The sequence below is a fragment of the Sphaerulina musiva genome (assembly GCF_000320565.1).
Source record: "Sphaerulina musiva SO2202 unplaced genomic scaffold SEPMUscaffold_2, whole genome shotgun sequence".
NCBI classification, from domain to species: Eukaryota; Fungi; Ascomycota; class Dothideomycetes; order Mycosphaerellales; family Mycosphaerellaceae; genus Sphaerulina; species Sphaerulina musiva.
Genome location: NW_016017384.1, coordinates 581,490 through 596,777, shown reverse-complemented (window position 1 = coordinate 596,777; position 15,288 = coordinate 581,490). Strand labels below are relative to the sequence as shown.

Here is a 15,288-nt window from a genome sequence, read left to right as displayed (position 1 = left end):
ACCTTCTATCATCTCCAACTCACTGCTCATCACTGCAACCAACATGTCCCGATAACGCACTATTCCCATTGCTCACGCTATGCGATCACGATGCCAGCGCCATCTGGTCAACGCGCTGGAACGGACGCAGCAGACCTCTCTCCTCCGCCGCATTCCCCTGACGCGACCGTGCGCACATCGAAGTTATGCTGCCGCGTCTGCGACATCATCACACCCGCGATCATTGGCCGTCCCATCCAGCGCCAGATACAATGAGATTGGCGTGCAGCAAGTCAGCGCCCATGTCCATCCTCAGCTATTCCCGCAGACGACTGCTGCAAAGCCAGACGATGCGTTGGTGGCGCTGTCCAAAGATCACCTTGCCCGACATGACCTGCTGGGCAAGACGAGCGACAACTCTGAGCCCATTGGCTTCGACCTGCCCGATCTCCAGGGAGCCTCGCTGGACGAGCACTTCTACAAACTGGGAATGGACAGCGCCGAACCATATCTCAGCTTGGCCACCAAGTATGCAAGAGCATCGCCTCCGCCGAGACCGCGAAGATGGGAGCAGCGAGCAGGCTGGACCAAGTACCATGAAGACGGCACCTCCGAGGCTGTGGAATACCCAGATGAGGAAGTCCTCACCTTCGACACCGAGGTGATGTGGCATGAGACAAGCTTCCCGGCTATGGCTTGCGCGGTCTCCGAAAGGCATTGGTATGCCTGGTTATCGCCTTGGCTGCTCGGAGAAAGCACGAATGATCGTCATCTGATACCACTGGGACCGCGAAAGAAGGCGAGAATTGTGGTTGGGCATAACATAGGTTATGATCGGGCACGCATCGCCGAAGAGTACCATCTGGAGCAATCACAGACGTTCTTCATAGACACCATGAGCTTACACGTGGCTACGAATGGAATGTGCAGTCGGCAGAGACCTACTTGGAACAAGCATAAGAAGGCTCGAGATCTGCAGGACAAGATTGCTGCCTCTGATGATAGCGCAGATTTAGCGGCGCTGCTCGAGTCTGGCAAGGCCACATTCGACAGCGAGGAGGAGCTCTGGGTTGGCCGTGCATCAGTCAACAGTTTGCGGGACGTGGCCAAATTTCACTGCAACATCACCATCGACAAAGCTCGCAGGGAATGGTTTGGAGAGCTCGACCGTGAAGGCATTGTAGAACGTCTTGACGAGCTTCTAGATTATTGTGCGGCCGACGTTGACATAACGCATAAAGTGTACAAGAAGGTACTGCCTCTCTTCTTGGAGACATCGCCACACCCGGTCTCGTTTGCAGCGTTGCGGCATCTATCTACGGAGATTCTTCCTGTCAATAGGAGTTGGCAGTCGTACATTGCTAATGCGGAAGCCACATATCATCGTCTTTCCTCCGGCGTCCAGGAGCGGCTAATCGATTTGACTGAACGCGCAGTAGAACATCGTGGAGAACCGAAAGTTATTCGGCATGATCCTTGGTTGTCGCAGCTGGATTGGGGCGGTCAGGAAGTGCGAATGGTGAAGGGCAAGAAGAAGGGTGATCCTCCCCGACCAGCAGCGCGCCAAAAGAAGCCGGGAATGCCCAATTGGTACAAGGATTTATTCAGTACAAACGATGCTGATATTGCGCTCACTGTACGTACCAGAATCGCGCCTTTGCTCCTTCGCATGGCTTGGGATGGTCATCCTTTGATATGGTCCGACAAGTACGGATTCACGTTCAAAGTCCCGCACTCCGAGGCTCAGAAGTATCGTGAACAAGGAATGACGACGTGCGATATGATGGAGGAGGCGAATCTGATGCTTCATGATGACTTAGATCACACTTACTTCAAGCTGCCACACAAAGACGGGCCCGACGCCCGTTGTACATCACCTCTCGCCAAAGGGTACCTGCAATATTTTGAGAATGGTACACTCTCATCTGAGTATGCATACGCGAAGGAAGCGTTGGAAATGAACGCGTCCTGCTCATACTGGATCAGTGCTCGTGATCGGATCATGTCGCAAATGGTCGTGTACGACAGCGAGCGCGCTGACGCTCCAGCGCAAGACACGGACCTTGGCTACATCCTGCCCCAGGTCATTCCTATGGGTACCATTACCCGGAGAGCAGTGGAGAATACCTGGCTCACAGCAGCCAATGCCAAGAAGAATCGTGTTGGATCCGAGCTGAAGAGTATTGTGACCGCACCTCCTGGTTATGCTTTCGTTGGGGCAGATGTCGACAGCCAAGAGCTATGGATCGCGTCACTTGTCGGCGATTCGAGTTTTAAGATCCACGGAGGCAATGCGATTGGCTTCATGACACTGGAGGGCACGAAAGCAGCAGGAACTGATCTACACTCTCGCACGGCAAAAATCTTGGGCATTTCACGGAATGATGCCAAAGTTTTCAATTACGGCCGCATCTATGGGGCAGGCTTGAAGTTCGCTCAAAGTTTGCTGCGTCAATTCAATCCTTCCGTGACTGAGGAACAAGCGAAAATGACTGCCACGAACCTGTATCACGAGACAAAGGGCTCAAAGTCTGGCAGCAAGGCGATCCGTGAACGCAAGTTCTGGCGTGGCGGCACCGAGAGCTTGGTCTTCAACAAGCTCGAAGACTTTGCAGAACAGGAACGACCGCGAACACCTGTCTTAGGAGCTGGCATTACCGAGGCGCTGATGCGACGATTCATCAGCAAAGGCGGTTTCATGACCAGCCGTATCAACTGGGCCATTCAGTCATCAGGGGTCGATTACCTCCATCTACTTATCGTCAGCATGGAGTACTTGTGCAAGCGGTACAACATTGACGCACGATTGGCGTTGACTGTGCATGACGAGATTCGCTACCTTTCGAAAGCCGAAGACAAGTATCGAACTGCGATGGCTCTCCAGGTCGCCAATGTCTGGACGCGGGCCATGTTCAGCCAGCAAATGGGCATCGATGATTTACCACAATCCTGTGCCTACTTCAGCGCCGTGGACATCGACCACGTACTCCGTAAGGAGGTGGATATGGATTGCATCACGCCGTCTCATCCCAATAAGATCGCTCCGGGTGAGTCACTCGACATCGTGCAGTTGCTTGCCAAGGGAACTCAGGCTTTCCTCGATCCAGACGTGGTACCCACCAGAACACCTCAGCCAGGACAATTCCAGTACACCCCACGTCGCCCTGTCATGGAGGGTCTGCAACCTCCGAATGCCCAAGCTTATCTGCAAGCTCAAATCGCATCTTCCCCCGCCGAGCTTAATAAAATCATCCGCGATTTGAGTAAACCAGCCGTGGTGACCTCCAAGTCTCGTCGAAAGGACAATGTTGACGGCAACTTCACCCTCACCGGTACTACTCCTCTACCGGCCAAGGGCAAAGCGGCGCCGAAGCCTCGAGTGCGAAAACCACGTCTACCCGCAACCAAAGCTCACTCCTCATCATTAATTGCTACGGCGAGGAACTACTCCAGCCTACTGCCACCGGAGTCGCGCTGGCACATGTCTTCCAGTGACTGGGCAAATATTGGCACCCCCATGGATCTATCTTCATCCTCATCTTCTTCTTCATCTTCGCCAGGTTCGCGATCGAGTCTCAATGGCTCGGCAGTCATGCCACTGCGTCACTCCGGTGTTTCATCATATGTTCGATCGGCGTGTTAAAAGTGATGGATGATTGTTGTTGCTGTTATTGTACAGTATACACATTTAATGTTGGGCTGTGCGAATGTGATGATATAACACTAGCGGGGAAGAAAAGGAAAGTGTACGGAAACAAAGGAAAACAAACAGTATGGGGAACATTGTGTAGTTGTTTGTTGTCGTGTACAGTAAGATACCTCAGATAGGTATCCGATTCGAATTGTTGTACAGTATAAAACGACCCCACAAATAGGCACCTTTCTACACGACGGACTGGCTTGTCATTTGTGACCTTACCTAGGTATTACTATTGTCAGCTCAGCTTCCATTTGCCTGGCAAAACACGCATCCTACCTACCTACCTCCTAAGATAGGAGGTAGGCACATGTAACTTCTACCTTACCTTCTAAGCGCCAAGGAAAAAAAAAGAAAAAGAAACGCTCCGAGGTCTCGGGCTTCAAATCGACTAATACCTACCTAGGTAGGTAGCCTTCAGGTTATTATGTGCCTTGGCTCCGATCTCCCACAATAATGGTGATGAGTTTGGTTGGAACTCCAACTGTGACTTCTCGGGCTGAAGCTAGTTGGCTGCTACCACCACCTACAGACTACAGTAATAAGAGCGCGTTCGCTTGTGCACCTTATAGCTTCTGGCCAGAAGCTATAAGGTCATCTAAGGCTATAAGACGGTCGCGTTCGCTTGTTCACCTTATAGCTTCTGGCCAGAAGCCGGGTTTTTAGCTATAATGTGGATACTCCGTTGATCTTATATAAAAGGGGTAAGGTACGCGTTCTCAACGTGAAAAAGTACGCTAAAATGCGCTAAATCGCCTTCTCGCCAGATCAACCTCATTTTCTCGCTTCTGAGTATAAGGACCCGCTTTTAAATAAGGCCCCTACGGGCCGCTACGGCAATCCTTACCTAGTCCTAATATAGTAAGACCGATACCCTATATAGTAAAGTTTTTACCTTGCATATAAGGCAAGTTGGTTATAACTTCTTATAAAAACAGAAAGCGAACACCCCCGGCTTATAGCTTTAGCTATAACGACCCACATTTAAGAGCGAGAGTTTGAGTAGCGTCAGCTTCTGGCCAGAAGCTATAAGGAACAAGCGAACGCGCTCTAAGTATTTCCCCATGCGCGGCAGTTTAAAACGGTGCGGAGGAAATCGGGAGAGCTGTATTTGGAAGCTGTAATGGCCCGAGCTCGGTCATCGAAAGCTCAGGACCTGGGGACATGCCGAGAGTTCACTCCGGCTGTGGTCAGCACATGCAATAATTGGCGCGTCTAAGTTCGGGAAACGTGGGTGAAGATGGAGAAGTCTGTTCATTTCATTCATTCATTTTGTGCAGTCAACTAACAATTGTTGGTGATGATCCACATCTACAATTGGTTGGCAGTGTTGAAGTCCTCGAGAGCGACAGCGATACGCTTCGACATGGTCTGCTCACCGGCACGGACCCACACTCTGGGGTCGTAGTACTTCTTGTTTGGCTTGTCGTCGCCATCTGGGTTGCCCACTTGCGAGCTGACGTAGTCCTTCTTCGAGATCATGTAGTCGCGGATGCCCTCAGTGTATGCGTACTGCAGATCGGTGTCGAGGTTGACCTTGACCACACCGTAGCTGATGGCATCCAGGTAGTCTTGCTTGCTCGAGCCAGAGCCGCCGTGGAAGACCAAGAAGACTGGCTTCTCCTCCTTGGTGTTCTCCTTCTCTTGCACGTATTTTTGGTGCTTCTGGAGCAGCTCTGGCCTCAGCTTGACGTTGCCTGGCTTGTAGACACCGTGGACGTTGCCGAAACCAGCAGCGATCGAGAAGTATGGCGAGATTGGTGCGAGAGTCTTGTAGATCTCGTAGATGTCCTCTGGCTGTGTGTAGAGGGAGTTGTTGTCCACATCCTCATTGTTGACACCGTCCTCCTCGCCACCAGTGATACCAATCTCCATCTCGAGGAATTGCTTCATGGGTGCGGCACGCTTGAGGTAGGCAGCAGTGGTCTCGAGGTTCTCCTTGACAGATTCCTCGGACAGATCGATCATGTGCGAGGAGAAGAGGGGCACACCGTTGGCCTGGAAGAACTTCTCGTCCTCGTCGAGCATGCCGTCCAGCCATGGGAGCAGCTTCTTGGCGCAGTGATCAGTGTGGAGGACGACTGGAATGCCGTAGGAAGGAGCGACGGCGCGGATGTAGTGTGCAGCGGCAATGGCACCAGCAATGGACGCTTCCTGGTTCTTGTTGCCCACGCCCTTGCCGGCAAAGTAGGCAGCTCCGCCCTGGGACATCTGGAGGATGATGGGAGACTTTGCATCGCGGGCTGCCTCGAGGGAGGCCACGACGGTGGAGGAGGAAGTGACGTTGATGGCGGGAATGGCAAACTTCTTCTCCTGTGCGTACTTGAAGAGGTTCTTCACGTCATCTAGCGAGAGGCTGTCAGTGCTGGGCTGGGCGATGCTGTGGTGTGGTGTGGTGTGGTGGGTGGTCTGCGGGTGTGTGTTCATGATAGCGACTTACCTCCGTAGATGACGCCAGTCTTCTGCTTGAGCACGCTCTGGGCCATGATGGGCTGCTGTTTCTGGTGCTGAGGTTCGGGGTCTGGTGCGGAGGCTGTTTAGTGGACAAGGGACGGGCAGGTGGGTGGATGGATGGATGGATGGGGACGGGAGGGGATGGAAGTGAAAAGTTTCCGTGTGAAGGAGTTCGGCAGGGCTATATGTAACAAGTTAGGGAGCTCTCACAGCCAGCGCTGCGCTGGGCTCTCACCGAAGATTCTGACATCAACGGATGAAGAGGGGCAGGCAGAGAGGGCTTTCCTGGTGGGGTCAACATGTCCGCACTACACGTACTAAACTTACTACCTGAGGCCACTAGCCTACTAGGAGGTGCACCCTCTGCTAGAAGCACCTTAGTCCGACACGCGCGAGAAATCTTCGTTGCTTCTTCTGCTGCCCTGCTCGTCCCTGCGTCGCCCGCTGTCCGTCCCGGTCATCTCCGACTGCCCTTTCAATGGGGGCGCGGGCGGAGGGTGTTTGTTGGCTGCGCTGAGAACCAGCCTATCCCGAGTCCTTTTCAATTCCTCAGGTACATTAGGTACAGGGACCTATCGAATTTCCTGTCTGCGTGCAAGTGAAGCAGATGGAAGAGACGCTGTGCAAATCGACCGAGTGCGTCACGTGAGATCCACGTTGTGGTCCATTGTAGGCACTATGCCGGAGCTGCCTCGGACAGTCTGCCTATGATCCAAAATGATTCTTGAATGGGACCTTGTGCGAGAGCGACGCATCGTTGGTGAAGCGTGGACCTGGAGGTGACTTTGCTCACGTGACCGCTGTCGGGGAATTCTCGGCAGCTTTCATTCGAGATTTTGGCTTGCGACCGCGACCGCGACAGACAGGACAGCCAACAGTCGCGTTGGGCTCATACTGCACTTCCCTTCACGATAATAGCAACAACATCAACAACATGCTTTGTGCAAGTGAGTGGAATTGCTGCATGTCTCCAATTCGCTCTTCTCTCTAACGCACTCGCGCAGTCTCTGGCGAAGCGCCTCAAGAGCCAGTTGCCAGTCGCAAAAGTGGTCAGTCAACTGCATTGCGTGACCATTGAGTCGAACAGAGGACTTACTGTAGGTATAGGCAATGTCTTCGAAAAACGCTTGATCCAAGCTTACATCTCCGAGCACGGCACCGATCCAGTCAATGGAGAAGATCTCACAGTGGAGGACCTGGTGGATCTCAAGCAGCCGCGCACCGTGAAGCCTCGACCGCCGACTCTTACCTCGATCCCAGCTCTATTATCGACCTTTCAGAATGAGTGGGATGCCATCATTCTCGAGGCATATCAGCTGAAGCAACAGCTTGCCGAGACGAGGCAGGAACTGAGTACGGCACTCTACTACAATGACGCTGCGCAACGAGTAATTGCGCGACTGCAGAAGGAGCGAGATGAAGCACGAGACGCGCTATCGAGAGTCTCCGTCAGTGGCACTTCAAATGGGACGAATGGGACGAGTGGCGACGCCATGCAGGTTGACAACCAGCCTCTTTCCGGCAATGCTGTGATGAAGGTCACGGAAACACAGGAGCGTCTTTCAGGTACGCGCAAGCAACGTGTTGTACCACAGGACTGGGCGACGGGAGAACAGTTGGAGAGCTTCGATGTCACAACTTCAGTCGATACTCAGTTCACAGGAGCGAAGCACCTGTCTACAGACGCGACTGGAGATTTCTTCTTGACTGGTGACTCGGACGGAACCATGGGCATCTTCGACCTCGCGGCGGGAGCATTCACGACGAGGAGCAACCTAGGTGCAGGGGCCATTCTCAGCGGTGCGTGGGCCAACGATAAGCAAGCTGTATCTACGGCCAACGGCACGGTTGTGGTAGCGCAGGAAGGTGCCATACAAGGAAAGTTCCAGCAGCACGCAGGCGCTGCCACAGCCCTTGCGACTCATCCCAGCGGGGAGTTGTTGGCTTCCGCTGGGTACGACAAGAGCTATATTGTCTACGACCTCAGCACAATGCATGTGCTGACACAGGTGTTTGGGGACATCGGTAAGCCACCTTTCTTATGGTATCGCTCGCGCTTTCAGGCCTAACATACTTCCAGAGCTCACGAGCATCGCCTTCCACCCAGACGGCCACCTGCTCGCAGTGGGAGGTGCTGATGGTTCGCTCAGGCTCTATGATGTGAAGAGCTCACAATTAGCACACACTTTCCCATCACCAGCTGGAGCGAGCCCCGTAGTCGCCATCGCATTTTCGGAGAACGGTACCTGGCTCGCATCTGCCAACGCCGGGCAGACCGCGCTTACGGTCTGGGACCTCCGAAAGCTCAAAGCGCTCCGCACAATCGATGTGGGAACTGCCGTTACTGGCCTCTCTTGGGACTTTACAGGTCAATTCCTGGCAGCCAGTGGACCAGGAGGCGTTACCGTGTCGCACTATACAAAGAGCAGCAAGACATGGAGTACGCCTTTGAGCAAAGCTCTGAATGCGGTAGACGTGAAATGGGGATCCAAGGCATCGAGTCTGGTAGCGCTTACAGACAGTGCTATCGTCGTTCTCCGAGCATAGGTAGACGCCTTTGGGAAAAGCTGCTCAGCAGTCAGCGATCCATCTCATAGCATCGCGCCAATGAAGATGTTCTCGTTGTATATTCGAGAAATAGGCGTTGATCATAGCGTTTGTAGCATAGTAGTATTCTCGGAGTCAAAAAAGCCCGTCGGCACTTGCCTGTAGAACAAATGATGATGGCACGTACCTCCCTTGCCACTTCCCTGGACGTGCAACTCTCCTTGTGACCAAGGCAAATCATTAGATACCTACTTGACATACTCCTTACAAAGGGCACCTCGCGAACGTAAATTGTGTCAGCGGCTCGTCTGTGGGCAGAAGCTGGTTGTCTCGCCATCTGCACAGTCCCCACCGTATGATACGGGTGGAAACGCTTTGTCGTACTTGAGCCCTCACAGCAACATCATTGCCCGCCGCCACATTCACTTCCCGGAACCACACGCTCGTCGCTCGTCGCTCGCCTGCAGCACCACGCAACCAAATACACTCTTCACGAGCTGCCGCGCAGCAATAAGTCATCGTTTTGCACAGACTGCGGTTGTCCCTTAGTGGCCCTCAGAAGTGGAGGAGGGAGTGGTGACGACAACATGGACGGTGCAGGTGGACCTGGAGGTTCAGGAGGGCTCCCGTCATTTCGAAGAGAGAGCGTAAAGGTATGTCATGTTCCTGCACTGTCGCTACCTCGTTCTCCCGAGCGACAACATGGTTCGGACCTCACTCTGACCATGTTTGAACAGCGAAGCTTCAGTACAATGGCAGAAAGTCACCGTGATCGAGATGGTTCACCCGCCACGCTCTTTGTTCCGCACGACGACCACTACAACAACGAACACCCAGCACAGCGAGCTCGATTGGCCTCCAGCCGTATAGCCTTGCCTCAGCGATATCCCGGTGACGGCTTTGACTACCGAAGACCCACCATGTCGGGCAGTGGCAGTGGCAGTAGCAGCGGCAGTGGAAGCAATGGCAATGGGCAGGATCGAAACCCAGGCGTAGGAGTTATTGACCTCACTGAAGAAGATGATGACCTACCGCGGACGAGAGGAACTCGAGGTGAAGAAGCAGGAAGAGATTCACGTGCTCAGCGCGGCCCCCGGTTCGGAAGAAACATAATCGACCTTGACGGTGAGGACGACGCTGAAGATCTCACGCAGCCTATTTCGCATGCTGCACCTTCTTCTGCGCCCCGGCCGAACTATTTGAGCCTCTTTCCAGCTCGAGCCCCCACGACAACTCATCCACATCCACGATACTCTGGACTTCGAAGACCAGAACGGTCATCGCCACCACGAAGGACAGATATGGAGGATTTGACGGAACTACGAACACGCCTGCATGCTAGGCCCAGTGAGAGTAGTCGTGGCCATAGGAGTGTCACGCCATATCCGAATGGTCGCCCCGAGCCTATCGATCTCACAGGCGATGAGGACGAATTGGTCATTGTGGACGCTCGCACACGAGCAGGCATAAATGACGAGCGGCCCAGTACCACAGCAGGCATGGGTACGAGGTCAGTCAACGACCTGTTCGCCCACCTGGGTCGTCCTGGCCGTCTGTTTGATCGGGTTATGGCTTTCTCAGGAATCCCGAGGACGAATGCGAACAATGTGCCTGCACGAGCGCAGGTCACGTTCGTCAACCCCGATGCTCAACAACGTGGTGCACTCCAGGTCAATTTAGATTTCGGCGCGACTGCGTTCGATTTGGGGTTAGGGGGTAATCCACCTCCCCCACCGAAGTATGAGCCCCCTCCCTCGGCGGCGAAAGGATTCACGCGTTCTCCCGGAGAGCAGGATGTCGTCGTCTGTCCCAACTGTGGAAACGAGCTTGCAGTTAATAGTGACGAGAAGAAGGCGGAGGTCTGGATCATCAAGAAGTGTGGACATGTAAGTTGTTTCGGTGCCACATGGCGATGCTATATATTGACTTCAAGACAGGCATACTGTGGGGATTGTGCTCAACATCGGACCAAGACAACCAAAGGCAAAGGCAAAGCCCCAGTTCACAGCACACCAATGCCTTTCAAGGAATGCGTAATTCACGGCTGTAGAGAGAAGGCTGGGGCTAAAGCTATGATGCACATTTTCATCGGCAGTTAGAATCGTTGATTTAGTGTCGTTTCCATTCCTGAGGCCCTTGCGAAATTTCACTGAATCCGCTCCGATCGCTAGGTTCAGCTTTGTTTCAGCATTAGCGAGCGTTGTATCAACAGGACTTCAAAATCATGGACTGACGTGGAGTCGATTCTTGCTTGCGTACTCTGGTCGCGATATTTCTTAATTCTCCGCAGTCCCATAACAAAGTCATCCGCTTGATCTTGAACCTCGCACTAGGAGGTAGAGTGACGGAGAGAGCCGTTCAGGGTCTCGGCAACTTGGCTCAATGTTCCAATGCCTCGTTCCTCTTCCTCACAGCTCCCTCACTAAACCTGTAATCATCCGTCAACCCACACCAACATGGATCGACCAGAAGACTCACAACAGACTGCTCCGGCAGCGTCGAAGGCGGAGCGAAAGCCATCGCCGTCGAACCCGAAGACCACATACCTCATCCTCTACAACTTTGTCTCAGCACTTCTCTGGAGCGTAGTGCTCGGCCGAGTCGTCGTGATCGGCTCCATCGTAGGGTGGCAGCAAGTCTTCTTGGGCACCTCAGAGTTTACCAAATGGACACAAACACTTGCAGGATTGGAAGTTCTACACGCAGCAACCGGTAATTTTGACACACCAAGTCCACCACCATGAAATCACACGATTTCCGTCCGCCCTAGTCGTTACTGCTGTATACAAGTCTCAGGCTAAGTAGGACCTTTCTTCTCCCATCATAGGCATCGTCCGCGCACCTCTCTTCACTACTCTCATGCAAGTAGCCTCACGCTTCCTCCTCGTTTGGGGCATCGCTTTCAACTTCCCCATCCATACCTCTCGATCGCCGGCATACAGTACCATGCTTCTTGCCTGGAGTATTACAGAGATTATCCGCTATTCGTACTTCGCTGTCAATCTCACGCGGGGAAAAGTGCCGGGTTTCATGACTTGGTTGAGATATAATACTTTCTTTGTGCTGTATCCTTTGGGGATCAGCTCGGAGTGTTGGTTGATCTATCGGGCAATTGGACCTGCATCATCTTTGAATAAGGCTTGGGAGTGGGTCCTCAAGTTGATATTGTTCGTGTATGTGCCGGGTGCGTATGTGCTTTATACGCATATGATGGCGCAGAGGAGGAAAGTGTTGAGAGGACCGAGGGAGAAGAAAGGCCAGTGAGATGGATACTGTGGTGATCTAGCTACGTGTTTGCATGTCGAGCTGGTGGAGGTAGGGACATACAGAACAAAGGCAAGCGAGGAGTCGAAGCGGTTGGGTATATGTGTTACAGCAGTGACACTGTGAACAGGCGCTAGGGCATGTTGCCGACGGCGACACTAGGAGGTAGCAAAAGTATCCATTGCGGATTAGAGTAGACTTGACCTTGTGATGTATTATTATATCATTATTATTATTCCATCAAAGAATGCACTCCCGGACAAATGGATTGTGAGTTTCTGGTGAATTCTTGGCTCTGGAACCACACATCATCATCATCCTCCTGCCAATGCTCCCGAACTCTCCTTCTTCGCATCATGCATCCACCTCGACCTACACACTCTCTAAGCGACTTATATGGGACGCGAATGGAGACCCAGTCTCGATGGCATAGCTGAATCGACCAGAGAAGACCGCACCTTCTCTTACGCTGCTCCTACACTCCACAATAGCATGCAAACCCGTCGAAGAAAAGACTCTGGACTCCTCGGCCGCTTCCAACCCAGCACGACGAGCTCTGCACGAAGGCGTCGAGAGACGTACTCTTCGACCCCCAAACGCTATGCCAAATACCTTGCCATCTTGCTCTTAGCGTGGACTGTACTGGACGTCTTCCTCGCCAAAAATGCCATCAGTCGTGAGGCTGCGAGGAGCTCCCCAGCACTCGGACATGAGAAGATTTTCATCACTTCGATACATTGGACATCGGAGGTCATCCTCCGCGATCACTGGATCCCGCAGGTCGTCGAGTTGACGAGAGCCATTGGTCGCGAGAATGTCTATGTGAGCATATACGAGAGTGGGAGTCTGGATGACAGTAAGGGCGCCTTGAGGGAGTTGGATGCGCAGCTGGAGGCAGAGGGCATTAGTAGAAGGATCATACTGGATAATACTACACACTTGGACGAAATGGAGAAGAGGCCGGCTGTGGGAGAGAAGAGGAAGGGCTGGATTCAAACTCCAGAGACGGGACCTACCACTGGCATTCCGGGATTCGACTACACGCCTTCGGGAAAGATGGAGCTGAGACGGATACCATATCTTGCAAAGTTGAGGAATATAGCTCTGGAGCCGCTGTTCGAGCTGCAGCAGAAAGGGCTGAAGTTCGACAAGGTCCTCTTCCTAAACGACGTTGTCTTTAACAATCACGATGTGCAGACACTTCTACATACCAATGAAGGGGAATATGCGGCGGCATGTTCATTGGACTTTTCCAAGCCTGCAACTTTATACGACACGTTTGCGTTGAGAGATATCACTGGGAAGGAACCAATGATGCTGACGTGGCCATACTTTGGCAATAGACAGAACCGGAAAGCTGTCGAGAGGAGTATTCCTGTACGAGTCAAGAGCTGCTGGAATGGAATCGTGGCGATGCATGCGGAAGCATTCTATGGAGGTTATCGTTCATTGGGTTTCCGTGGTCTGGATGACAGTCTGGCGGAGTCCCATCTCGAGGCTTCGGAGTGTTGTCTCATACATGCTGACAATCCCTTTTCGACCTGGAAAGGGGTTTGGATGAATCCGAATGTTCGTGTGGGATATAAGCTCGAAGCGTACGAGGCCGTACACAAGTCTGCTTGGATCTCCATCTTCCGTGCAGTCTACGGTATTTGGGCGAATCGGCTCCTGCGATGGACCTCTTTGATACGGCATCGAGCGACTACGATACATCAGCGCATCGCTAGTTGGCGGGCAGAGTCTTCGACACGTTTTGAAAGTGGAGACTTTTGTGTCATAGATGAGATGCAGGTCATCTATGAGTTTGGCTGGGCTCACGTCTGAGTATCTACTAAAAAAATATTCGGTTAGATGGAATAAGAGCGCATCATATCTGGAGAACAGCACGTCCGATATAGTTGAGTGTGTCTGTTGTGACTTGACACATCTAGAATCCCATATCGAATCATGAAATAGCCATCACTCGGCTACCGAGCGACCCTCTCAACATTACGCGCATCAGATATGCGGTTTGGGCGCAACCTTCAGAGCGATTATTCTCGTTCATGCGCCTCGACTTCCCCCTTGGAAATCTTTCCAGTCATCTCATCATCATCATCATCATCATCATCACCATTAATTACCCTCCGTGGCTCACACATACTCCTCCAAACTCCTCCTTCCTGCTACTACTGTTGTTAGAAAAAAACAAATCCCCTCTTCCAGCCATCGCTCCCTCACATTCTTCCACGCCCACAGATTCATCCGTCCACGCCTTGTCAGAAAGTCCCACCAAAATTTCAGCAGCCAAAACTACTTCTTGTTCTTCTTCTTCTCTGTCTAAAACGATTCCCATCTCATTCTTCTCATCATCTTTCCCCTTCTCATCATTTTTCTCTTTTTTCCCACCCTTTCGATGAAAATATCCTCGAGGATAAAAACTCCTTCTCTTCTTCCTTCTTCTATAAAGGTCCTTTTTCTCACTGACTAAAAACTCCTCATCCTTATTCGGATTTTTCGGATTTTTCGTTTTCGGTTTCGTTTTCTTTTTGTTCTTCCGGGTAAGAAGATGAGAAGAAGATTGTTGTTGTTGTTGTTGTTGTTGTTGTTGTTGTTGTTGTTGTTGTTGTTTCTCATCATCAAATCCCCTCTTTACTTCTCCGCGAGAAATTTTGGGACGGGGAATGGGAATGGGAATGGGAATGGGAATGGGTGGTTTGTGGGTATGGACGTGGGCGAGGGCGAAGGAAGGAATTTGATTTTTAGATGGATTTTTTTGTTCTTGTTCTTCATTTCCTGTTGTGGGGATGGCTGCTGCTTCTGCTTCTGCTTCTGCTGCTGTGCTGCTGGTACCGTTGTGCTGCTTAGTAGAACGGTGGAGGAGACGAATTTGGGCGAGGAGGGGAGGGGTGGCAAAGGAAGAAGAAGAGGAGGAGCAGTTATTGTTGGTGTGAGAAATCGAGGTGGAACTGGATTTGGAGAAATTGGTGTTTGGGCGTTCAGGGAGCTTGGAAATTTTTTTGTTTGTGGTGTTTTTATCATCATCGTGTTGGAGGCGGCGCTTCCTGTGAAAGAATATGTGTGAGTTGGAAATTTTCTTTTTTTTTTCGTTTTTTCTTTTCGGCAGGAGTGATTGTCGGCAGGAGTGGGTGATGGGTGATGGGTGAGGAGGAGGAGGAGGAGGAGGAATATGACACGCGTGTAGGAAGATGGTGGTGGTTGGAATCAAGATCTATTCTCCTCACTCTCGACCTTTAAGGTCCAAAAGCATGCGAAGTAATTATCGTTTAAGAAGAAGAAGAAGAAGAAGAAGAAGAAGAAGAAGAAGAAGAACAACAAGACCAAGCTCAAGATGTGGGTGTGAGTAG

The 15,288-nt window shown here is 52.0% G+C and overlaps 6 protein-coding genes across 6 annotated transcripts; 5 read left to right on the top strand and 1 right to left on the bottom strand.

Moving 5' to 3' along the window:
- The first annotated feature begins 49 nt into the window (after positions 1-49).
- Positions 50-3,909, top strand: SEPMUDRAFT_147034 (DNA polymerase gamma). The gene has a single exon (XM_016904045.1). It carries the CDS (start codon positions 80-82, stop codon positions 3,620-3,622), a length of 3,543 nt encoding a protein of 1,180 aa, XP_016763174.1. The 5' UTR covers positions 50-79; the 3' UTR covers positions 3,623-3,909.
- Positions 3,910-4,921: 1,012 nt separating this feature from the next.
- On the bottom strand, positions 4,922-6,268 carry SEPMUDRAFT_147033 (uncharacterized protein). The gene is made up of 2 exons (XM_016904044.1): positions 6,117-6,268; positions 4,922-6,021 (listed from the first exon to the last, which is right to left on the bottom strand). Exons 1-2 carry the CDS (start codon positions 6,160-6,162, stop codon positions 4,988-4,990), a joined length of 1,080 nt encoding a protein of 359 aa, XP_016763173.1. The 5' UTR covers positions 6,163-6,268; the 3' UTR covers positions 4,922-4,987.
- Positions 6,269-6,742: 474 nt separating this feature from the next.
- Positions 6,743-8,843, top strand: SEPMUDRAFT_59450 (cell cycle control protein). The gene is made up of 4 exons (XM_016909492.1): positions 6,743-7,077; positions 7,135-7,179; positions 7,238-8,155; positions 8,211-8,843. Exons 1-4 carry the CDS (start codon positions 7,065-7,067, stop codon positions 8,675-8,677), a joined length of 1,443 nt encoding a protein of 480 aa, XP_016763172.1. The 5' UTR covers positions 6,743-7,064; the 3' UTR covers positions 8,678-8,843.
- Positions 8,844-9,038: 195 nt separating this feature from the next.
- SEPMUDRAFT_147031 (uncharacterized protein) lies at positions 9,039-10,873 on the top strand. Its single transcript, XM_016904043.1, has 3 exons — positions 9,039-9,330; positions 9,415-10,563; positions 10,615-10,873. Exons 1-3 carry the CDS (start codon positions 9,265-9,267, stop codon positions 10,774-10,776), a joined length of 1,377 nt encoding a protein of 458 aa, XP_016763171.1. The 5' UTR covers positions 9,039-9,264; the 3' UTR covers positions 10,777-10,873.
- Positions 10,874-11,133: 260 nt separating this feature from the next.
- On the top strand, positions 11,134-12,194 carry SEPMUDRAFT_59447 (PTPLA-domain-containing protein; the record flags this gene model as incomplete). Its single annotated transcript, XM_016909491.1, has 2 exons — positions 11,134-11,389; positions 11,505-12,194. 2 exons carry the CDS (start codon positions 11,134-11,136, stop codon positions 11,939-11,941), a joined length of 693 nt encoding a protein of 230 aa, XP_016763170.1. The 3' UTR covers positions 11,942-12,194.
- Positions 12,189-13,765, top strand: SEPMUDRAFT_138816 (glycosyltransferase family 69 protein; the record flags this gene model as incomplete). The annotated part of the gene is made up of 2 exons (XM_016902889.1): positions 12,189-12,211; positions 12,616-13,765. 2 exons carry the CDS (start codon positions 12,189-12,191, stop codon positions 13,763-13,765), a joined length of 1,173 nt encoding a protein of 390 aa, XP_016763169.1.
- Between the last annotated feature and the right edge of the window lie 1,523 nt (positions 13,766-15,288).

Coding starts and splice junctions, on each gene's coding strand:
- SEPMUDRAFT_147034 (XM_016904045.1), top strand. CDS start 80: ATGCGATCACGATGCCAGCGCCATCTGGTCAACGCGCTGGAACGGACG.
- SEPMUDRAFT_147033 (XM_016904044.1), bottom strand. CDS start 6,162: ATGGCCCAGAGCGTGCTCAAGCAGAAGACTGGCGTCATCTACGGAG. Junction 6,022..6,116: donor GACTGGCGTCATCTACGGAG/GTAAGTCGCTAT, acceptor GCCTCTCGCTAG/ATGACGTGAAGAACCTCTTC.
- SEPMUDRAFT_59450 (XM_016909492.1), top strand. Junction 7,180..7,237: donor AGTTGCCAGTCGCAAAAGTG/GTCAGTCAACTG, acceptor CTGTAGGTATAG/GCAATGTCTTCGAAAAACGC. Junction 8,156..8,210: donor ACAGGTGTTTGGGGACATCG/GTAAGCCACCTT, acceptor ACATACTTCCAG/AGCTCACGAGCATCGCCTTC.
- SEPMUDRAFT_147031 (XM_016904043.1), top strand. CDS start 9,265: ATGGACGGTGCAGGTGGACCTGGAGGTTCAGGAGGGCTCCCGTCATTT. Junction 9,331..9,414: donor TTCGAAGAGAGAGCGTAAAG/GTATGTCATGTT, acceptor ATGTTTGAACAG/CGAAGCTTCAGTACAATGGC. Junction 10,564..10,614: donor TCATCAAGAAGTGTGGACAT/GTAAGTTGTTTC, acceptor ACTTCAAGACAG/GCATACTGTGGGGATTGTGC.